We start from the raw sequence: 25900 nt of genomic DNA, 5'->3' as shown, positions 1-25900 counted from the left end.
ATGAAACTGTTCTAGACATCCTCTTTAAGAATATAATGCTAGCATCAATGATTGTAAGAATTGTAACCTGGCTCTGTTGTATACAAATAGAATGTTTCTGGACAGCCAATCCTATTAACCAATGGCTTTCATTGGGTCTAAATTACTCTGTTCTTCACCTCAATGATTGATGACCAGCAATGCAAACTTTAAACCCTGGCATTCCCCAGCACATATCGTATTTCACAGCCTCCTCATGAAATTCTGTAATTAACTGGTGACTGTAATTAACCCTCATGTGCTAATTACCTGTCCAATCCACAGACCCAGGAGCTCCCAGAACTATTTCCTCATCCTAAAAATCAACAACAACAGCTACTCACTATCATGGCTATTACATGTACGAGGGTGTTGCTAAAATGTAGAAAGTACAGAAGAACTGAAAATGATTACATCTTTAAACATGTAAGATTGCATAATATGCATCAACTAACAACTAACAAAGTTTTCACATCTTTGGTTACAAAACACCTTCCTCCTAAAACACATTAAGATGTAAGATTGCTTTTTAATTGTTGAAAACATGGAAAGATGTTGTGTTGCATGTAAATAATTAATTAATCCACCTAATTCAGGAGGTGGTGGTAAAAATCGTCAGAGATAAAATGACCTGTAATGGATTCTTCGTTGTCTATACTATCATTACTTCAACCTCCCACACTTGTATATAAGAAACTTGCAGCTATTGCAGTTAATTATTCACTGTTATTCATGTTTCCATGACAAAATAAGCTTAAAAATGATGAATGGGAAAATATGACTGAAAATCCAGCCAACCTTTCTCGTAAACAAATCTAAAGTTTCAGAGCTCTCAAAGATAGTTCTATATAGTAAAAGTATTTTTCAAATGTATACTTGACAAGGAGACGTTCAAAGTAAAATATTTTTTGTATGTATACCCGAGAAGAAAATCAGCCAAAATAAAGTATTTTACATACGTATATATCTAACAAGAACAATGATCAAAGTGAAACATTTTTCGTACTTATAACTATTACAGATATAATTTTGTTTTTTCCAATCCGTTTTTCATTCTGCATTTTTAGCAACACCCCACGTATATATGTCGATGAAATTAATTTAAAAAATAATTGTTTTAAATATCAATATGAATAGAGAGAATGTGAACTGAACATTCAAATTATTTAGAAAACACAAGCTAAAGCTGATGACTGAATGGCAATCTATAGAAGTTACATGTGCCTTTTATTCTACACAGTAAATCAATTTCTTTCATTTAGTGATGATCGTTACCAAGCCAATATGTATCAAACAGCATTACCATGGTGAAAGACAATACTCAAGACTGTATTTTAGCGGTTTCCATGGTGACAGATGATACTTACACTCATAACACTGGCGGCAGCCCCGGACTGACAATATGACGTCCCCTCATTCTCCAGTCCGTCGTCCTCACATTGGCGTATTTCTCGATCTGGCTCTAGTTTGTTTGATAAAGAAGCACACCTTCCCAATGGATTGTAATTCTCTTTGTATCGATAAGCACAGGCCTACAGAAAATAAGAAAGGGCTTTCAATAGTCAATATACCGTGAACATGAATCGCTTTCATTATAGTATCTAAAACAAAGTAATGTTTCTTAGTTGGCTCATAATTCATAACTTCAAACTGTACCCTAATGTGTGGGGGGTTTGTCACTCGGATATGAAGCAATGCTAGGTTGGGTTATCAAGTATGCACCTGAGCTACAACTGTTATCAAGTTTCTGTTTTCTACAGTCATAGATCAAACATTTCCCATTAATTATCTTAACTTAGTAGCTATATAGGCATTGCCAATCAGTAGATTTATGCAAGTTTTTTCCTATAAAGTCCCATAGTAAACTTGACCTTTTCACCCCAAAATCAATAGTATTAGGTTATTCTTCTCTTGATAACAATGTTACATGTGAAGTATGAAATCAATTGAGCAAAAATACAACAGAACTTGCCCAGCATATGCAAGTGTTTATCAATATCCACTAGAAAGCACTTTATCTTTCTTGTAGCCTTCTGTCAGCGTAAATGTCATTGGATTATCAACAGGTAGGACCTAGCAGCCTGACACGACACAATAGGAATTGCCTATATAACATTGTCAATAGCCATATTTGTATATCAGATATGAGTTGCATCAAGCGAAAAGGGGCCTTCGGGACAATATTTTCAAAACTGGGTTTTTATTATTTTCTGAAAGCACATATCTTCCTGATTATTTTGATACCAAAGTTTACCTTGAACGTTACACCTAACCCATAGTAATACTGATTTGAAATGCATGCATTGATCCTGAGATAACGTTATAAATCATTTGATAACGTTATATAACGTCAATATCGTTGGAACATCATTGTAAAGAAAACAAAGACTTAAATATTCAATGCAAATGAATTTTATCAAATGTAATTAAAGACTATACCACTGGTGACCATTTTAATGACTATATAAACAATGCTAAGTTGATTTCTGAAATAGTGATCAATTATGGACAAGAAAAATGAGTATTATAAATCATCAACAACAGAATTCCACCATCATCACTCTTCAACATTTGGACAAGTGCGTGGTATCCTTGTTTGGGTCACGGACCATGCGGAACAGGTAGCATCGCTCCAAAGGCAATCCGCTCGGAGGATTGTCAGGCATTAAGTCCTCAGGTCCGATGGTGGGCTTCAGCAGAATGAATTTTCTCTGTGTATCTTCTGCACCACTCTTAACAAACTGCTTCACTGTGTATAGATTGATCTATGAAGTATTCCAAAACGACAGTTGTACAAATATTACGAGTAAACCATGGATATGGAATCTTAATACTACCCTATATAGAACTATCACATCAAATATATTGACATTCATATGTAGACAATCCGCCATGCAAACCTGGAGATGAAAATTTGAGGTCTTGTAAGTTGTATTTTTCGTATGCCTTTGACGGACATGATTCAGAAGCAGAATTCAAGGTAATGGTAAATGTCTTCCAGTCATACCACTTTCATGAAATCTCACCTGGATTTCTCAAAGAAAACTTTCATATGTCGAAACTTCGACTTAAGGTTGAGATTTTACTCAAATTTTGACTGCTCAAATAAAAGAAAACTCAAACTTAAGTTTTAAAGAAATACAAGAATATTTGTCTGCATCATTAGTTTATACTTATGATGAAGATGTTGGACTTCCCACAACATCTATGACCCGAAAAAGACTTCACACTGTAATAATAGCCTTTATTTATCCAGGATGACACAAATTAGCATATAGCTAGTTTCCATTGTGGTCCTGCAAAAAACTGAAAAAAAAGTGTACTGCTGCCAAAACTCTGAAAGTTTACCAAAAATAATCATATCTCTCTCTTTTGATAATTCATTGGTAGTCAAGATGGAATTTTGTACTTCTTTTGAATTGTCATGACCTAGACAGTTCTCTCCACATGTGCAAGATTTTTTAAATACTTTTTCTTTCAAACTCTACATGACATTATATCCATTGCACGCTGTTTTCATCGCTGTTTTCTGTGCAAAGGTTTTGCCAAATTTCCTTATTTTCTTCCCGAGATCCTCATTGTGGGCTCTGTCGATTGAATGTCTTATGTCCAAATCACTATTCTCCTCATCAGATGGTGCAGATTCAGGAATTGATTTATGACGAGTTAGGAATTCGTCAATCAAGTTGTCTAAAGCTGGTATTAAAGCATGTAATTAGGTATAGATTCGATTTGTATGATCTATTAATTTTATATCAAAGTTTTGTTTTAAAAAAATAGTGCACACAGTAAAAGATAAAGCATATAAAGAAGCAGTATATCTACTCTAGATTTTTTTTAGTATGTGTCATAATTTTTTGTTCAAAATCACCAAACAATTTAAAATCCTGCATTAATATGCCAGTACAATGTATCATATATGTTGTTCATGCTACGAATTGTCCTTTGAATCTTTTGCATTAGAAATATTTTATATTTTCTTTGATCAAATTTCACACAAAATGAAATAATTGTATTGAAATAATACATTTCCAGGTCGGAGCATATTTGCCAGCTGATATAATGCTGGAGCTATCTAATCAAAATTAAATCCTCAATGTTGGAGCAACAAATAATTTCGTTTCATTTTCAAAATTTTAATGATCTATCTATAAATAACATGTTATAATGAATATTTTCCCTGCCACAGATATATAACATTAAATATATAGGAAATCACACATCAACACTGGTAATGTCTTCGACCCTTTGAAATGGATAGGTATGAATGGCGAATAAATATTGTTATTAATAAAAACAAAACAAAAAAAGACAACAGCCCCATACTGTATTTTTTATTATTATTATTTACTGGGTGTGTGTCAATACAAAATTAATGTGTAGAGTGATTAGGATATATTGGATTGTTTAAAAAAATGCCAATCTAATGCGTGTATTTGTTCATCTAATTCTTTTACTTTAAATTTGTTTTATGTTGATTTTAGAGTAGGCCTATTTCATAGTTATAAAAATCAGCTTTCTTTTGGCAACACCATATATTTAGTAATAACGTTTAAAATATATATATTTGGATTTTTAAATTGTGAATGGCTTTAACTACAGCAATTTTGAAGTGTATGTAAAATCAATTCAAAAGAAATCATTGTTTAAATTATGTGAAAAAATAATTCATTTGATAGAGTAACATCCTCTGAAAATTGATACTATAAACAATGCTTAGGCCAAAAAAAAAATAATATATATATATATATATATATGTTGGCTTCCACTTTCCATACCTACCCTAAAAATTTCTGCCGACCCTAACACATTTTTTTTCCCATTCTCACAGATTTTGCAAATGTCATCACTACAACAAGAGTTTATTTATTGACTTATTTATCAAGTTATATTTATTATGCACTAATACTAGACAGATTCCAAAACACAGAAACAGTATTTGTTTACAGGAAAGTGAAGAAATGTATTGATTCATCATATAAATTTTATTTGATTACTAAATAATCACTTTATTTTATGCATAGTAGAATACTAAATCATTAGAAAATTATTCAACCTATAAAATAAAAAATTAAAAAACCACTGCATACCTACCGACCCTTAAAATTTTTGAGATGAAAGTGGAAACCAACATATAGGCCCTATAGACCTCTATATATATTTTTTTTTTTTTTTTTGGCCTTAAGACTACATCTAATAATGTTTATATTACCTTTGAAAAATAAAATAATGAGTGAACTTAAAAAGATAAATTATTAGAAAAAAAATTGCACTCCAAAAAAAATAAAATAGAAAAAATTGCGCAGTCGCTAAGAGAATTGAACCCAGACCGCCCGCTTGGCAGTCGAGAACGCTACCTCACAACCAAGTTGACTTTGTGAACACCATAGAGAAAATAAGATAAAATATATTAGGAAAAGAAGAATAGATAAAGGATTTAACTGTGGTCAAATCTTTTGATTAATAAACTTTATATTCAATAGTTCTATAAGTCTATCCATTGATTATGCATGTTTTCCCGTTCTTACACTTGCTCTACATCTTTTATCATCAACGCAATGTTCGGTGCAGCGCCGACATCGCGTCGGTGCACATAATATCGTCTGTTTGTAAACATTAATTTAATACAAGACTAGGCCTATTGCAAGTACTTTTAGTTTCCTTTCCATCGTCACCGACTGTGGTTTGTACATTGTTTACATCAGATTTATTATTTGCATCATGTCACTTAATATAGGCCTATACACACAAGCTGCTTACTGTAGACTCCTTGTTACGTAAGAATCATTTAGCCAGACTAGGCAAATGCTACCTTCCATGCAAAAAACGGATAATTTTGGGGACACATGTGAAACACAATTTAAATGACTAATTAGGTGTTATTAAGCTAAATATAATACATTACCTGCCTATCCATGGCGTTTGCTGCATGGTATTTTCTCTGCTAAAAATTCTTCTTTTTTCGCGTTCAGATTTTTTTTTTCGGTAACTGTCGGCTGTAACAACGTTACTTTTAGGATCGATTGTGACGTTATTCTAAGCATGTCACGAAGGTCCCTTTTCGCTTGACGCAACTCATATATATATGTATCAGTGTTGAAGTTTGGATCTCCCTAAAGATGGCTCACCAGTGGCGGATCCAAACAAAAGGGGAGATTCTGGGGGTTGGAACACCCCCCCCCCCGGTCAGAAAATTTTGCTAAAAAAAGTTAACACAATTTGAGATTTGAATATCCCCACCCCCAGGGGAGATAATTAAGTACAAACATCAATATGCATCAACTAACAACTAACAAAGTTTTCACAACATCTTAGGTTACAAAACACCTTCCTCCTAAAACACATTAATTGGTAATTTAAGGTTTTTATATTATCGACTTCATAATAAATGATTTATCAAAGTTCATTTTGATACCAGTAACCATGGTCATTATAAGTGGTACTTTATAATTACCAGAGCTATATCATAAATTCCACTACAAGTACATTGATACAAGAGGCCCAAGGGCCTTATAGGTCACCTGAGTATCATGTAACAACCTTTCAATGTTTGAATTAGGTTTGTGTTTAAATATAAGAATTTTACTTTTGGATGGAAGAAACATTGAATAGCTATGTGGTCAGCCCCGCCTTTGCACCAGAACCCCTGACCCAGGGGCCATAAATTTCAGTTTTGAAAGAAGCATCCTTGATCATCATTATCATACTATTAGTTTGTCTACTTAATACCCAGCAGTAGAGGAGAAGATTTTCAAAGAAATAAAATGCATTTTCACTATATGATTAATAGGGCCCCACCCTAATACCAGAACCCCTGACCCAGGGGCCATGAATTTCACAATTTTGAAAGAGGCATCCTTGCTCATCATAACCATGCTATTGGTTTGTCTACTTAATACCCAAGGACAGAGAAGAAGATTTTCAAAGAAATAATGCATTTTCACTATATGACTTATAGAGCCCCACCTTAGCACCAGAACCCCTGATCCAGGGGCCATGAATTTCACAATTTTTAACAAGAGGTACTGTGAGCAATGCTCACTAAGAATACCCCCCGCTTACCCCAATCTCCCAAAGGGTGTTGGTAATAGGTATAAACTACCTCTTTTCTGAGTGTTGCTACTTCGATGTCCAGTGCGCATGACCTTTGACCTTTTGACCCCAAAATCGATAGGGAACATCTTCATCCCATGGGTAGTCCATATGTATGATATGGTGACTGTAGGTGGAAAGGATAACGCTTTAGAGCCCGGAAACCATATTGCTACTTCAATGTCCAGTGCGCTTGACCTTTGACCTTTTGACCCCAAAATCGATAGGGATCATCTTCATCATCTTCATCCCATGGGTAGTCCATATATATGATATGGTGAATGTAGGTGGAAAGGATAATGTTTTAGAGCCCGGAAACCATATTGCTACTTCGATGTCCAGTGTGCTTGACCTTTGACCTTTTGACCCCAAAATCGATAGGGAACATCTTCATCCCATGGGTAGTCCATATATACGATATGGTGATGGTAGGTGGAAAGGATAATGCTTTAGAGCCCGGAAACCATTGCGTCTACAGACGGACGGACGGATAACCTGATTCCAGTATACCCCCCACAACTTGTTGCGGGGGGTATAAAGAGGCATCCTTGCTCATCATTACCATGCTATTAGTTTGTCTACTTAATACCCAGAGACAGAGAAGATTTTCAAAGAATTTCTACATTTTCACTATATGACCAATAGAGCCCCACCCTAACACAAGAACCCCTGCCCCAGGGGCCATGAATTTCACAATTTTGGTAGAGGGCTCAACGCTCATTATAATTATGCCCACAGTTTGGCTTCTTGATGTCCAGGAGTAAAGAAGAAGATTTTTTAAAATTACACTCATTTTGATGGTTTTTGCCCCACCCCTCAGGCCCCAGGGGGGCAGGGACCACGAATTTCACAATTTTTGTTCCCCTCCACCCACAGATGCTATATGCCAAAATTGGTTGAAATTGGTTCAGGGGTTTCAGAGAAGAAGCTGAAAATGTTCAAATGTTAACGCACGACGACGGACAAAAACAGATAGCAATAGGTCACCTGAATGAATTCAGGTGACCTGATAATAGTACCGGTACTTACCAGGGCTATTCCACTACCAGAACTTCTCACTGTGCCTCCCATCCACTGGTCATTGGTCATTTCTGGATCATTCTCAACGAATACAGATTCTATAAAATTAAATCTATTCATAATTTATAGTAAATTAGGGGGTAAAGTGCCCATTATTTTGTAAAATTTTAAGTTTCATTTACATGTTCTAACCTTTATTTACATATATAGGGATTAGGTTTATATCTATCAGTTATTTTTGGGTATGATATATTACATACACATGTATGTTGCATACATTTTTGTACGTTAAAGAGGTCATCAAGTTTTACAAAATATTTCAATATATCTCACTAAGTACAGCATTTCCTTCCTATTGATGATCAGATATATTCCTCCGACATTCATTGTACTTGGTACAATAAGTTTGTCTCAACACATCTTTTTCCTTTTAGAATATCATTTATGACAATTATATATAGATTTTGGCCCCTTACCAAAGCAAGAATTTTAATTCTTCCCTTAAAAAATACCCAATATCTGTCAATTTTTAAAACATATTATATATGTTGTTGATGTTACATGCATGTCCAATCTAGTTTACATGCATCATTGCAGTCTATACTTATAGGTTATAGACTTTGTATGGGAAAATATGACGACCGAGTTTTTTGGCGCGTAGACGGACCGAGCTTGCGAGGTCCGTTCGCGACAAAAAACGAGGTCGTCATATTTCCCATACAAAGTCTATAACCTTTTTATTATATACTTTCAATTTCATTTAGAAACTAACAATAATTTTATTTTTAACAATAACTTTATCGGTTTAACTGATTAAAAGATGAAAAACACGAAAAATTTGAAAATTAACGGCGTAGAAATTTGATTGTGACGTAATGTTTGCGGGCCGGAATGTTTCCGGGCATATATCGTGTGATATATGCCCGCAAACTTTTAAAGAAAAACGAAGAGATGAAATTGAAAGTATATAATAAAAATGTAACATAAAACAACACTCTGTCTTTACCTATATCGTTGATGATGATGCAGTTGGGGCTGTCGTTGATTTCACATTTATACACGCCCCCTGGGGCATATGTTCCCCCGCTGACATATTTTGGGGCTCCAACTAACAAACTACAAAAAGAGAATGGAAACAGTTGAGAAATTATAGAATTACATGTACAGGTCCTCTGAATGCCTGGTTATTATGGAGGCCATTGATACATACTACAGAAATAACTATACAACCAAACATTCAGAGGGTCTGTAAGTAGTGATAGGCCATCAGGAAAAAAAAATTAATCGATAATCGGATTATATTCTATTGATTAATCAAAAAATAATCGAATTTCATTTATTTCAAATTTATGACATTCATAAATATATTAGATTAACTTTATTTTTACCCTAAATTACCTCACACTTTCAATTTTGCTATCTCTAGACTTTTGTTTTTCTTATATTATCGGATCACTCCAGCTTCGTCAGCCATTTTTGTTCTTATAATAGTTAATATCCCTATTACTAAAAAAAAATAAAGATATCGACGATTTTCGAAATGGCAATTGACATTATTTCAGTTATAATGACCGACAATCGAAAGTCGGCGATAATCGGCCACATCACTACCTGTGAGTGTGTGTGTGTGTGTGTATATATATATATATATACACATCTTAATGAATTCATATTCATTAGTGTGAATGTTGAATTAAAAAAAACATAATATTTATCATAATCATATACATTGGTGTAATGTTAATTATTGCAGTTTGCATGCGGTTAACGTTACTCTCTGGTACCCCTTGCGTAATAGAAACCTTACATTTGATATTAATGATATAACTGATATACAATTGTTAAGCACTCGGTGCTTGTTCGTGTTGTGCGAATATCGCAGCTAGTTATATATTGTAAAACAATGTGCTGTGCTGTTATCCCCAACAGCATTATAGTTTTAGATCTGCAATCACACTCAAAGTGACTGTACAGCCAGTACGTCACATTTTCAGAACTCAGTTTGTCAACTTCATTTTATAAACATGTACATTATCTCCTATTTCCATCAGTAAGTGTATCTGTTAAACACACTAAATATGCATGCTGCCCACTTGAAAACACTTAAAAACCTCTTCTATCAATCAAAAGTTTTTGCTCTCGAGTTTATACACATTACTGAGCAGTTTAATCTTCTGCAATAAGAGGCATCAGCATGGGAGGAATTTCTCCGAAGAATGTTTCTTTCGAGTGTTAATTGTATTACCCTCTCTCTGTTTCTTCTGATTGTAAACCCGATAAGCTCTCTAACAATTGGAGGTATGATCACACACACTGATTGCCTCCCTGCCTTAAAAACAATACACATCTGTGCCGTTTGACCAGTCAACAGCGATAATTAGATTGCTTTGGGAGTACATGTAGTAGAAAACCCTGCTGGTACTTTACAGTCACCCAATACACATACAGCACATTGAACTGTATAATACATAAATAAATTCCTTAGGCACATGTTCTGGCAAAATAATGAAAAATCTTAATTCTTCTAATTCGTATGAACTGCCCCAATAAGATATAAATCGTAGGTGGTGAAAATGCAGGTGTAATATGTGGTTTTCCTGCACAATCCTATGACTGCTATGCAGGTGTATACAAATAAATTTTAATCCTGCTGATTGTAACTCAATCTTGTATATTACTGTATTTAACTAAGGCTGTAAAGAAAATATCATTTAATGATGTTCTTCTTGAATGATTTATGTGGGAGGCAATCAAGTACTTAGGTAAATAGGCAAGATCAACAAAACTCGAGCAGCGATCGAGTTATGAATTTACAATGTACGGCAATGTGCAAATATATGAATTTATGAAACTTTATTTTTCAATTCAAATGACCAAAAAATCACCAATTTCAAACTCCTGTATGACTTCATTGAGTATATTATAGACCACATGCATTGATCACAATCAGATTGACACACATGTTAATCGTTGCAAACACATGGCCCTAGATTTCCATACCAGTAGAATGAGACAAAAAATGTTAACATTTTTGACAATTTTCACGAAAAGCGCAAAAATTGACTCACTTTGTGATATGTCACAAAATTTTAAGAGGGGCAATCAGTTTTGGGAAAATACTGATTTGCAACAATGTTAGAATTTTTTTTTAATTCAGACTATGCCCTTCATATACCCATGAAGTTACGGATTCCTTCTGTATCAAAACGAATATGGATTCAGTACAATGTCAGGCAATAAAACTGCACTAGTTTGTATGTACTTGTCTTGAATATGATACAATCACATCAAGTACTATAATATGATGAGGAAACTGACAATTAATAAAAGTATTCGCATCATACCACTTCTTCAGTGTTTTGTTATTGTACTCGAGAATCACTTAACATACAATTCATGATAATGAAACAATACAATGATCTGGTTTTGGGGGAGATCTGTCACATGATGACAACAGATATATAGGTACAACACTCATACACTGGACGTGAATCTTCTCATCTCATCAGTACGTAATGCTGCCATCATTGTAGACTACATGAAGCTGAGTGCATTGTTAGTATAGATTATAGGTCACAAAAAACAATGCGTCAATCGCACTGTGGGAACATAAGCCTTTCATTCCAAGCACCTGATGCGTGAGCTATCAATCACACACAACAATGAAATCCACTGTGTGCTAGTGGTCTCATATCTTAATGAAAATTAATAACATGTGGGACTGATTCATACACATCCATTGTGCATGAAAAACAGATTTAGCAGCATGTAATGCATATATGAAGCAGGTTTTTATTTTAAGATCTTGATATCGGAGGGGGAGGGGGGAACTGGTCTTTCCAAATTGGGAAAAAATAGTGATATTTGCTTGAAATTGGGGGAAATACCTTCTTTTCAGTATTGGGAATGGGGCCTTACCCACCCCACCCCCCTTCCTTACAAGACCTTAAACAACCCCTGTGAGGTCACCAGCCTTTCCTTAACATTCAACATCCTCAATTTCTTACACTTTCCCAACATGCTCTGAAGCCTCTATTCTGACTTTTGATTATTGTATCTCCACTGTATGTCAGAACCATTTAAAAAGTATCAGAGAGAGCATGTTTTAAAGCAAATTAGCATTTACATTGAGACTTCCTCTTCGCGAGTTAAGGATGTTTGGTCTGCCCCACCCTCGTCTGTGCATGTGTGAGCATTATGAATTATCAGAATCATGTAGTGTATCCCACACACACAATCAACATGCAGTCTATTACACAATGCATTCTTTAACAAAGCACCATGCATTGCTAAAATTAGCAGCTTTATATTTTCCTTTAAAGCAATCTATAATCTAAAGAATTTTTTATCTGCCAATATTTTTGTTAATGAACCCCCTCCCCAATAGACAATTATTATATATGTCTCCTGTCAATGACCTTGTTGTAACACTGGTGACTTTATACACATTATAGGGAAACGCATAACTTAACACCTCACTGCATTTTAAAATCTAAAAAATCTGGTGTCATCTTAAACAATGTACATACTGAATATACTCCACTGGCAGCCAGCTCGTATTTCACTGCAACGTCAGCTAGTGAAATCTAGTGGAATGTCGTGGGACATTTGGTGACATTAGGCATTCATTTTGAAATGTATACTCAATCGGAGCCTGCCCAATGACTCTTCTTTTTCAATGGTTCGTCCTTCAACAGACACATTTCATTAACCTGGGACCTATACACTTAGTCTGATTGACAATTTCCATCACTGTGGGTATAAAGACAGATAGTTTAATGGTGGGCTCGGGAGGAACGACGTGCAAGATATATATATATAATGTTATAATTATACATGCATGTGTTTGTGATTTAATACTTGACTGTCTCGATATGGGAGTTTTAAAATTATTTGGCCCAGCCACATCTTCCCATTCAACAACAAGATCACTGGTTGGAATTTTGGCAATGTGTATTCATAATTTAATCATTTTCTTCATTCATCAATTTACATGACAAAAGAGAATTTTTTTCCCATCAACAAGATTAAATGAAGACCTCAAACATTAAATTCCATCTTCTTGAGCATAGTGTAATATGTGTAAAAGTTGTCCTGGTATTTAGCAGGCCTTACTCACATGGGCTGTATCATTTGGAGTACAACATATAATGCACGCACATGTTAACGTGCATAACCTCCTGGAATCTAGCAGAACGACACTGAAATCGTTTGATATCTACAACACCTATTTTCCCATATATTCCAAAGGTTTTTATCAGTTCTTCAATATCCATTTCAGAATAATTGCCTGATCAATTGCAAATGAGCCTGTGATAAATATTGTGATAATCAGAAAGTTTGGCTTTGAAGGGTAATGAAACCGTTAATTCTCAATTTATAACAAACAATAGGGACAGGTTTAATATAGACCACATGTGGTAAGTAGGGGGAGCAACCCCTAGCGCCCCCCAAAAAAATCCGCATTAGCCCTCAGTCAGTTTGAGTAGAAACAGCTGAAAGCACACAATGATCAAAACAATAGAAGAGAGGATTTGCATGGTGTGTTTTTTTTTTTTACTGATGATCTGACTGTTTGCAGCAAGAGACGGTAACTGAAAAAATCAGATAAGGCAACTTCAAGATCGATGCATTAGTTAATAGGGCCGAAAATGAGATTTAGTCTGCACAATTCTGCAACTGAAAAATGTCATCTCATCTTCATCATCAGTAGACTATAGGGGAAAATCAATTATTGAATGAAATAATGGTGACTAATGCTGAGTGATCAAATCAAATTTCCTATCTGTTCTTTTTTCATTCAAAAATAAGTATAGTGGACAATTGACTGTGCAGCTTTGAAAAGTGTACAAAGCCATATTGTGCGCCATTAGATTTATAAAGTATACTGTGTTTGTGTAGACCTACATTTTCTCTATGCAATGCAGTTATTATTTGGTTACCGAAAAGATCATAGTTATTTATAACTCAGACACTAATTTGACTCTGCCTTAAATTTCACTCGATCTTAACAATACAGCTGACATTTCTAAAATGCCTTCATTGCCAAATATGTACTCATACAATAATCATTTTGAGGAAATTAAAGTATTTTTAATGAGGAAGTATGACTGTATGATTGTAGAGAAAATCTATTCATAGAAAACTGAACTGACTGTATATAAAATCTTGACCCATTAGAACTATATGATATATGCCCATTCTGAATTTACCACATCTTTAATCCACTTCCTGGAAACTTCCTAAAATTGATGAGTATGTCTCATTTGATTTAACAAGACTCTTAAAACTTAAGAAGTTTCGAATAGCTAAATAATTCAAACTTCTATACGGACTGACTGGCCACACTTTAAAGCTGTAAATATGATGAACATGTTTCACACATGAATACATATCTTGAGAGATAGCAGTTATGACCTTACCTCCTCACCGGTCAATAATACAATGATCCTCCCCCTCCAGGATCTCCCCAGAGAGACATAATTCCTTAAATAATGGGATAATGATGACCCTGAGAACTATAAAAGAGATGTATAGAGGTAACAGCTATTCAATTATAAAGATCAAATTTGTCCGATTGTCCTCTTATCAGATGTCCACCCCCTGACCACAATCAATGACCTCTGGGGTCACATTTAAATGATAGATATTAGATTGCATACACAACTGACTGCCAACACTTTACAGATTTATGCATGTCTCTCTGACATGTATGTACAGGGCACATAAAAACCAGATAAAATTATTCTAATATTTTAACACAGTAAAATAATATATATCATATCATAGCGTTATAAGCAATGAACATTTATATCATACTCAATTTCTATTTCATGGTGTTCTTCATCAAGAAGTAATTTAGAAGACTGAAGTTTTTTTGTTTGATTTTCATTAAGAACTCATCATCCGTGACACTCTTTTTAGTATTTACATGTACATATTTGTTTGTAGCTTTCTTTGCATTTTAAGTCTCTAAATCTGTCAATGTGATAAAAAAAAATGTTGTATTATAAATGATTAAAAATACGATCATCCTAAAGTTTGATTAGAAGATCTATAGTAAAAACTATATGCTTCATAGTATTTCAAAACTGAAGATAAATCCCCTACCCTGACGAGTGAACAGGTGGAAAATCAACAAGAGACTGGGTCCAAAGTGAACACAGTCATGACAGTGACTGGGTTTTATTTAACAAAAACTCCAAGGGGTTTTCTTTCAACTCAGAGAATGATAAAGAAAATGAAAAGTATTAGATTCAGTCACCACTTAGAGCAGAGACCACGATGCTAATCTCCTTTGATAAAATCTTACTCTGAATAAACCAGCTGGTCCTGCCTTTACTACCAAAAACAGGAAACTGAAGATTGCTTTTAAAAATGGGTAGATAAAATCAGTTAGTTTTCAGTCATAAACAATTTTAAGAATGAAAAAGTGTTTTCCTAATTTCAACCAAATATTGCAGTTTTCCCCAAACTGAATGGTCTTAGCCCTTAAATTGCAATCAAAGGTTGAAAAATTATCTGTGGTAATCATAGAAATAAGCAGGATTTTTGTAACCTATATTTAAAAAGAGCACTCATGATCTTATTTATTTATTGATTGATTGATTGTTGTTTAACGTCTCTCTCGAGAATATTTCACTCATATGGAGACGTCACCATGCCGGTGAAGGGCTTCAAAATTTAGACCTATGCTCGGCGCTTATGGCCTTTGAGCAGGGAGGGATCTTTATCGTGCCACACCTGCTGTGACACGGGACCTCGGTTTTTGCGGTCTCATCTGAAGGACCACCCCATTTAGTCGCCTTTTACGACAAGCAAGGGGTACTGAGGACTTATTCTAACCCGGATCCCCAAGGGATTCTTATTTATTAAATATGATGTACATGAAACAGGAATATAATATGATAGATATAAGATTCCAATAACGAAACAGATAGATCTGCAGTTTCGTGAGTAACTGTTGCATCAGAGAGTTACATGAAATCCTAGGCGATAATTAGCACTCCTTCTCCTGTATTTGTGTCAAATTTATATTTATGGTTTTTGTCAGTTCCATATGTGACAATAACAATTCACCTTAAAATTCCTGAGCTTCATGTTTACTCTTCCTAATTCAAAACACATGTGCTGAGCAGACGGCCTCAACATTACAAAAACTATTATGCGACATTTTTTGCATTGTATGAACTTAACTCTGTGAGGACACACACACGAGAGAGAGAGAGAGAGAGACAGAGAGAGAGAGAGAGAGAGAGAGAGAGAGAGAGAGAGAGAGAGAGAGAGGGCAATTATGATTTATATTGGTTGTTGAGTAGTCCCCTAAAATGATCAAGATTATGATATATTTTTTTTTAGGATATAATTATTGAAGTTGAAGTAGTACAAAATTAGTTTCGACCTACTGTTGTCTGGTTAAGCTTGCTAGTTAATTAATTTATTTTATTTTGTACTATATTTTTCATCTTTTTTATTTTCTACTCATCTTTTTTCTTTCTTCCCACTTTTTTTTTTTTTTTAATTTAGTCTTTTCTAAATTTGATATTGAAATTAAATTGCCACAGGGTATTTTTTCAGATATGAATAATTTCCACTAGTGTATTTAATGGAATGCATAGGATGGGTAATAAATGCAATAAGCTGATAGAGGGCTAGGCATGCCGAAAAAAGTAACTTACAGATGTTGTCCTGAAGTATTGATCTTGTGCTGGGCAATTGAAAATCCGAAATAGCTATTTTGGGGTCCCTGTTTAATAAACGGCATTTGCACATCCACATTGAATCCATAAACGCAAACAATTCCCAAAAGATACAGCAGTCCTTTCCATGTCAACAAACCTGGGACCGCCATTGTTGTGTAAATGTCCCAATGTCTCGCACCTGTCCGAGAACTGGAATCGCGAGATGTCACCGTTTCAGACGTGGCGGAAGAATAATATATAACAGAAACCACGATTATTAATTTCTTCTCAAAGCCTCTGGAGGGAATGAGTTTTTCTAATGTAGTCCAACAAAAGAGTTCTGAATTATTAACCAATTTAAAAGTAAACGTTATTTCTATAAAGATAACATTACGATACACTTGTATTACACTATTTTTTTGGCGAAAGGAAAAACCATTTTACTACTTCCTGATGTGTTCCGGGGAGGAGTATTTGAGTAGACGAGAATACCTGTAAGATGAAGCAGAAATAACGACGTATAGTTTGAAGTTTTACAAAAGCAAGAGTCAGGATGTTATCAAGTGCTGTGAAACAACATCAAGCAAAACAGCACGTGAGGAGGGAGCGGCAAGGTTTGTGAATCGTGCCTCGACCATGATTTGTTTACATCTCGGTATTTCTACTTTCACTTTGTTATGTATACAATTTATTATTCAGCGCCACAATGCCAGACAGCGAGGAATATTAATGTATCACGGACAGATTAAAAAAAAAATCTAACATCTTCTATATAAATTCTTTTATTTATTCATTGATTCATTCATGCATACTTTTAGAAAAGAGGAAAAAAGAGGCTATTGTAGCGTCCACAGCTCTGACACATGCCCTGGTGGATCACCTCAATGGAGGGTAAAGAATCTTACTTAAACAATAAAATGTTTTCTTTGTTGTTTCATTGGTTGATGAAGGTAGTTAGAAATTGTGTAAGCGGGTTATATTTTCAATTATTTATTGATTCACCAAGAATGTTGGCATACAATCATGTTACACAATATGAGATATATAATGACAATAAACTAATTACTAACAGTTCATTTACATATATGTAAATACAAGTATATATTTGATATGTACCTGTGATATTAGACTATGTATGCAATTTAGATTGCATATTACATAAATTAAATGTAGTTATAGCACTCTACTTTTGGTGCGCAATTCAAAACATTCATGTAAAAATTCACAAAACCCTCTAGCATGAACTACATTGTTATATAAAAAAAATTCTGCAAAGATTCTACCCTCCTCACCCGATGAAACAACAAAGAACAACATTTTATTGTTTATATTCATGGTATTGTTTTAAAATATAAACTAGATTTAAGTACTAAAAAAACTCATATGGTTGACACATTCGTTACAATAAACGGAACAGCCACAGTGTTCAACATTGGTTTAAAACTTGGTATAGACCACGGGTCTTTACCAAAACAAGATGACATAGACCACATCAAATTGGCATAGACTGCAACATTGAAAAAAATAACACAAAATTAAAACATTGTTATTTACTTCTAATGTACTTATAAAGCATATTTGCTTTCCATTTCATAACAATGTCCTCCTTTCCTCGTAACGTTTATCAGATGTTGACTTTAGGGATAACTCAATTGATTTAAACTTAGAAGATTGGCATAGACAATTTGGTTTATCTCAATTACAATTGGCATAGACCAGTGTCATTTGACATAGACTCGGTCTATCGGTATATGGTTAATTTCGAACACTGCAGCCAATGCACCCTTTGACCTTGTGGACTCTCCATATTTGTTAATGATTACACAGACAGGTGGTACTAAATAACCGGATCAAACAAGCTTGCAACAAACATGCATTCATTGTCACAGATGAAAGCAATGTCAATTTTAATAGAAACATAAGAGAAAAGATTCAGAGAATGTAAAATTGAATATAAGTAATATTTTGTGTGTACTTAATATGGAACTTTCGAGATGTGCCGGAATGACCGATTAGACTTGACATTTATACACCACGGTCACGTGATAGTAAGCAATTGTAGGGCAAAGTTGACATCGATGCAACTGGTGTTTCACTAGCAGACGGTCTGTAAAATGTAATGTACAGTCTCACGGTGACGATTCAAGTCACTATTGATATTTAGTACCTGGTTGTAAATCAGATGGGAGGAAAACGACGCATTTAGACGTGTATCCTTGGATGGAAGGCGTGAAATTTTACCGATATCCTCAAGATGATCCCTAGATTTGTTTTCCTCGCCAACTCACATAATTTAATCAAATGCATTTCCTTATAAAATGGTTGTAGCGATTCCTTTCTTTGAAAAATAGCATTTTAATACAGTAATTTGATAGCAATTGAAGTTTTTCCATGCTTGTTTACTTAGTTGTTATTGTAATCCGGAAGTAACATGCCCTACAAATTACATTCAACGCGCGATAAAAGTCAGAGTGGACCCGTATCTCGAAAGTCCTGTTTTGCGACTCTTTTTTTACATAATGAAATATGAAGACATGTCTGTGTTTGCATGATGAAGTGTGAACATCTGTCATATATCATGTATTACTCTACAGATAATCTCTCATATGAACAGTCTTTGGCCCAGTTCCGGATCACTTCAGGGTTTGATATTCCATGTTTGTCACCTGTTGTCTTTTCCACACTGAATTGAGTTTTGATAACCTGTTTGTTAACATAGTTCATCCACATGGCGACCTGGTGACGAGTTTGGATTGTCAGTATTAAAAAATTGTTTATTCAAAATTTTAATACAAATTAGAATATATTGTAAAAAAAAAAAAAATAATATTAAAATCCAGTTGATAAAACTTCATTTGTATTTTGATCTGGTGCAATAACAGAAATTGTCTTTTAAAATTTCGGAAATGTCTGGTTTAGATTTGATTATGCAAGAGGAAAACATCAGGTTAATAATGTGGGCATTTGGCCTAGTTTGGGTAAAGAAACCAGGTTACCGACACTTAAACAATGTAAAAAAAAAGTTCAACTGTGAAGGAAACCTAAAGAGAGGCCATTTAAGACATCGTTGACCCAGGGTCATCCATTGCTCATTAAAGACATTTATGAAATGTCAATGGAAGATTTCATACACGTATATAAAGCCTCGAATTACAAAGACTTAGCAGTTTGTTGCAGTAAAACACCAATAACAAACAACTGTAGTGGTATATAATTCTGTTTGTGATCAGTTACCTGATTTTGCTCAAAGCTGATAATACTGTACAACACACTTACCGTGAAGTGTTGGGGCTAAAACAAATTGATTCGTTATACATGTAAGCATAATTCATTATATCCGATAAATTCCTAGCATGTTTTAAAATTACAGGGAATTAAAATCACTTCGATGTATTAAAGTGTAATACATAATTAAAGTTAAAATTTTTGTTTTTGTGGAAGTTCAAGTGGTTTAGGCAATTTTTGAATGCAGCTATGTGTATTTGTACCCACTGCATGTGTACAAAAGTATTTTCTGTGTCTCACAATATGTAAAAGTTCAACAAAGGAAAATCTACTGTTGGGTAACTCAGAAATTGTGTACGTTTGTATCTAACAAACTTAAAAACGCTTAATTTACAGTATATTTGCAAAAAAAAAATTGGATAAAATTTCAGTTTTATTTGTGTCATCCTATCGGGTAAAATGTGAATTGACAAAATGTTAGAAAGTTACATTATGTATTATGATATTTGAAAATCATCTGATGCAAAAAAATTAATTTTCATTTAGAGTGGCTCAGTCCTATGTGAATCAGAAAAAACTGGACACAGAGAGCAAGATACTGCAGGCCAATGCCTCCCAATTCTGTCGACAGACTGGACAATGGCTAAAGCTTGTGGAGGACTTCAATACGGCACTAAAGGTAAGGACAAGAGAACTACCACAAATACTAATGCTGATCTAGCCATGATGATGTTTATTCCCCAAGCCAAATCGGTCCATATCACACTGGTAACCCTTTAAACAGTTAGGATGTCCGAGAATATACAGTTCAATTTGTTAATGCATTTAGGAAATTTTGCTCCTCAAATTGTGAAAATGGGTGACTTTTTGTCATTGGGAATGGGTCAGATACTCAATCTATAAACTTTGAGGAAATGATGGCCCTGATAGAGGATGAGAGGTCATGAGACCCAATATTGTCAATACCCCCCCCCCCCCCCCCCCCCCATACACATACACACACACATGAAAGGTGATGATAACAAACAGTGATCAATCCCAGAACTCCTGTACGCAATACAAAATATTTATGTAGCAATATTCCAATTTATCACCTGCATATATATGGTGTTTATATCTCTCAACTAATTCGATACGCAAGAGCTTGTTCTGCGAATGATCAGTTTTTCAATTTAGGCAGGCTACTGACAAACAAGTTGATGGTGAAGGAGTTTCAACAGTGTCATTTAAAATCAACATTTCCCAAATTCTATTGTCATTATAACGATTTAGTTTGCAAATACATGTACAACCTATTATTGGGTCATATGCTGTCTGATGTATTTCATACCTATTATTAGGCTGTTCTTGGCACACTGATTTTGACTACGGATAACTCCATGTTCCTGATCCAGATATAGGGCTCCTGGCAGGTGTTACCAGTGAACGGGGGATGCATACTCCTCCTAGGCACCTGAATCCACCTTTAAATTGGAAAATAAGTGAAAATTTTCCAATCTCTAATCCAGAAATTCCCAATTTTTAGACAATGTATATGTAAAGATATATTTCTGATAAAGGAGGGGGGGGGGATCCATGATTAAAAGAAAAACTTTAGTGATTGTGTGTTGATTAAAAAATTTCCAATCTTAACAAAAAATTCCAATGAATTTCCCAATCTAAAGGAATTGAGATCCTGGTCCCAAAAACTCAAGTGACAGCATTGACTGGTTACAGAGTCAGCAATATGCAGTACACTGTATAAATGTACATTATATGTAGATAATTAAGGAGGGATGACACTTCATCATAGTGACTTCACTCCCTTGGAAACAAAATGCTTATGCATAGAAAAAAATCAGTCATTACATTGTCCTTTTTAAAAACAATTTTACCTATTGGATATTAGCCGGTAGAAAAACAATGGTAGACCATTTGTTTCGTTACTGAGAGGTCATGAGTTCGAACCCCGCTTTTGCCATGGCCACACCAAACCTGCATGTAAGGCATACATGTAAACATTTGTACATTATTGTACAGGTCTAGTAATTGTTTCTCGCTTGATGCTTGGCATTTAAAAGTGAGGATCGCAGGTCTTTTGGATATGCCACACCTTAAAAACAGAGGTCCCATGTCATGGCAGGCGTTGGCAAGCTAAAGAACCCTCCCTACTATGGCCCTGAGCACTAAGCATGGGTCTAAATTTGTGATACTTCACCTACCGCTTGTGATGTCTCAATATGAAGGAAAAAAATTTCAAAAGGGATGTAAAACAAACAAGTAGCTCAAGTGCATTGTAAGTTCATGAGGTTAACATGCAAGTGCAAACTGCTGATCTGTGGGTCATGAGTTCACTTTTTTCCTTTAATGAAACTGCATTTTTTTTCACTAGTATATAAGGTAAATTTCAAAGTTTTCAATTTCAAAATGTTACTGTGTAAATATGTATGTCTTCAAAAATTTCTCTTATACAATTTTCTTTGATGTTAAATGTGCTATGCCTCCTTAAATTAGGTAATCTAAGACTTTGTGTAGATGAATACAGACAGATGGACTGACTCAGGTGTAGAAGATGTGTTATAAGATGTGTATGATGATTTGTACATGTTTCATTGGCCAGGAACGTGGATAATGTCTTCCATTGACATTTGTTATTTGATCCTTAGATAAGGTTGCATAATAAATGTCAGACAGGATGTATATTTGTCGCTGAGTGGTAGCTTTATTGTTGATGTGATATCTCAATTTCAACAGGAGCTGGGAGATGTAGAAAACTGGGCCAAAAGTATCGAGACAGACATGAGGACCGTATCTAGTGCCCTCGAGTATGCTTACACCAAAGGTGAATGATATTATTTTGAGAGACAAAAAGATAATCAGGGAGTTATTGAGTGCATTCATGATCATCACACACAAATTTCTTGAGTCTGGAAAAAAACCCAAAAAGTTCCTCTCAAGAGGCTGCATTTTATTCATGATGTACATCACTAATCTATGGACTACACAGCTGGCATTATGACAGTGTTCTTCAGAGGAAATATGTTTAAAATTTTTGTCATGAGTAGTTGTTGTGTTTGAATGATCATTAATTGTATTTTATTCATAATGTACATGTTGTTAATAAAACGAAATAGAAAAAAACAAAAACATGTCTTGTATTGTGATATAGGTCTGACCAGTTTAACTGTTGGATCCCGATATAGAGAACACTCCTATAATGAATTCACACTTGCAGTGAAACAGTATACGATTATTCCATGTCTACTCGGGAAACAGTATATAGTTGTTGACTGGGGTTGAGGGCAACAGTTGATATGTCGGACCGGTGTGCAAACTGTTGCCCAAGGCTGAAGGCATAGCGAACTGTTTGCACACTGGTCTGACAGATCAACTGTTGCCCTCAACCCCAGTCCACAAGTGTGTTGTTATACCCCATATAGGAAACAATTTAATCAATGTAGTATATTGTATAGTTTTGTTATACACCTTCATGGTTAGATTGCTTTTACTAGATGCACATGGTTTGTTGACTTTGAACGGGACATTCTGATTGCGTACATTTAACACCGTATCCACAAGTTCAAAAGAAATACACCCAATATCCCAATTAATAATTATATTTTGCTACCGCAAAATGTGTATCCACCATTTCTATTTATCCAAACGACTAGATAAGATAATTCGAGTTAGCGCTATATGACGTCATCGGTCAACAGTCTTTTTTTTCAAAAGTCGATTTTAACAATTCCCGGTCCAACAGTCGAAATGTTGGACTTTTTTTGTAAGGAGTTACATAGGAACTGTTTTATAGGGATATAACAATCAAAACTATTGTACCGAGGTAGTGGCGAAGACCCGGGGAAATTTTGTCAATGGCCACTACCGAGGGGCAATAGTTTTGACTGTTTCCCGAGTAGGCATGAAATAATTGCATGTTTTATTACCTAATCTGCTAATTGGGCAATAATTTCTCAAAAGATCGGGAAACAGTTCGTCAGGTGACAGATAAACAGTTCGTCACGTAATCGGGTAATAGTAGGTCACGTGATGAACTGTTTCACCCCTGCTCATTGTGTGTACCTTTCTCTGCTGATTAGAGTTAGAAAACAGAAAAATATGTAATATCAATTTATACACTAGATTACAACTAACAACCTTACAATGAATTCACACTTACAATGAAATGCGGTTACAACAAACGCCCTTATAATGAATTCACTCAGTGAAACGCAGTTACAATGAACACCCCTATTATGAATTCACACTTAGAGTAAAACACACTTACAGCAAACATTCCTATAATGAATTCTCTCTTACAGTAAAACACGGTTACAGCGAACACTCCTATAATGAATTCACTCTTACAGTAAAACACGGTTACAGCAAACACTCCTATAAAGAATTCTCTCTTACAGTAAAACATGGTTACAGCGAACACTCCTATAATGAATTCACTCTTACAGTAAAACATGGTTACAGTGAACACCCTTATAATGAAGTCACAGTTACGGGGAAACACGGTTACAGCAAACACTCCAATAATGAATTCTCTCTTACAGTAAAACACGGTTACAGCAAACACTCCTATAATGAATTCTCTCTTACAGTAAAACACGGTTACAGTGAACACTCCTATAATGAATTCACACTTACAGTAAAACATGATTACAGCAAACACTCCTATAATGAATTCTCTCTTACAATAAAACACGGTTACAGCGAACACCCTTATAATGAATTCACACTTGGTTGATCGATTGTATAATGTTTAACGTCCCTCTTGAGAGCTTTCCACTCATATGGATGCCTCACTATTGCTGGTGAAGGGCTGCAGCATTTAGGCCTAGGCTTGGTTCATACGGGCTTTGAGCAGGGAGGGATCTTTACCGTGCCACACCTGCTGTGACTCGGGGCCTCGGTTTTTGCGGTCTCGTCCAAAGGACTTCCCCATTTAGTCACCTCATAAGACAAACCAGAGGTACTGAAGACTTATTCTTACCCAGATCCACACTTGGAGTAAAACATGGTTACAAAGAAAACTCTTCTTATGAATTCCCAATTACAGTGAAACACAATTACAACGAACACCCTTATAATGAATTCACACTTACAGTGAAGTGGATTATTCTCTCTAGTTTTAGAACATATGAATTTATTGGGTATAACGAATACTATTTATAATGAATCAAAGGGGGTCCAGATTAGAATAGGTTACCGGTGCTTGTCGGACATTCGGATGACCCCTAGACTAAACAATGTCTGTGCGAACCAATCACACGGCGCGTGTAGCAAATTCGTACACTATGACCTCCTTTAAGATTGCCAGTGGAAGAGAAGAAGCCCTGTCCGATCAATGCACGCAAGATTGTGACAAATAAAGGAGATGAGATGGGTTTTGAGTTTAAGAGACTTGTAAGTATGACATCTCCTTGACAGTAGGGGTTTAGTTACTTGCAAAATGTGCCCCGAAACGGGGACCCCCTGTTTGTTTACAAATTTTTGTTTCATACCTTGTTTATTTTATCATACCGGCAACAGGTCAATATCTAAAGCTTACGAAAACCGTGAAACGATTACATAAATCAAAAGAGAAATTTTTTGCTGTAAAAAACATTAAGGGGGGGGTGTATTTTCAATACTCCAAGTGTCTGTGGTTTTTATAAACATCATACACTCTTTTCAATCGCATTATTCGTGATGATTGTTTTTAAATCATCAAATTGTATACCTTAGCGAAGCCATCGTTTTAGTTCACTTGAGCCGAAAGCTAACTTATATACGTTGATGTCTCTCAATTAATTCGATATGCAAGAGCTCGTTCTGCGTATGATCAGTTTTAAATCGAGACAGGCTACTGATAAATAAGTTGATGGTACAGGGTTTTA

The 25900-nt window shown here is 35.0% G+C and overlaps 2 protein-coding genes across 4 annotated transcripts in view; one reads left to right on the top strand and one right to left on the bottom strand.

Moving 5' to 3' along the window:
• Positions 1-16981, bottom strand: part of LOC125665693 (integrin alpha-6-like) — a 47148-nt gene extending 30167 nt beyond the window's left edge. For both annotated transcript variants that reach the window (XM_048898459.2, XM_048898460.2), the window contains exons 1-5: positions 16809-16981; positions 9137-9246; positions 8140-8228; positions 1386-1550; positions 289-334 (exon numbers count right to left, since the gene is read on the bottom strand). In XM_048898459.2, the coding sequence (XP_048754416.2) occupies positions 289-334; positions 1386-1550; positions 8140-8228; positions 9137-9246; positions 16809-16981 (583 nt within the window). The remainder of the gene's footprint in view (positions 1-288; positions 335-1385; positions 1551-8139; positions 8229-9136; positions 9247-16808) is intronic.
• LOC125665709 (biogenesis of lysosome-related organelles complex 1 subunit 1-like) lies at positions 13682-23162 on the top strand. Of its 2 annotated transcripts, none has more exons than XM_048898495.2 (4): positions 13682-17425; positions 17630-17702; positions 20583-20715; positions 22770-23162. In XM_048898495.2, the coding sequence occupies exons 1-4, from the start codon at positions 17365-17367 to the stop codon at positions 22863-22865; spliced, it is 363 nt and encodes a 120-aa protein (XP_048754452.1). In that variant the 5' UTR covers positions 13682-17364; the 3' UTR covers positions 22866-23162. The 2 variants fall into 2 exon arrangements, with proteins under 2 accessions (XP_048754452.1, XP_048754453.1); XM_048898496.2 differs by lacking the exon at positions 22770-23162 and adding an exon at positions 21377-21914.
• Positions 23163-25900: the final 2738 nt, after the last annotated feature.

The sequence above is a fragment of the Ostrea edulis genome, chromosome 10, assembly GCF_947568905.1.
Source record: "Ostrea edulis chromosome 10, xbOstEdul1.1, whole genome shotgun sequence".
Taxonomy (NCBI): domain Eukaryota; kingdom Metazoa; phylum Mollusca; class Bivalvia; order Ostreida; family Ostreidae; genus Ostrea; species Ostrea edulis.
This window is presented reverse-complemented; position numbering and strand designations above follow the sequence as displayed.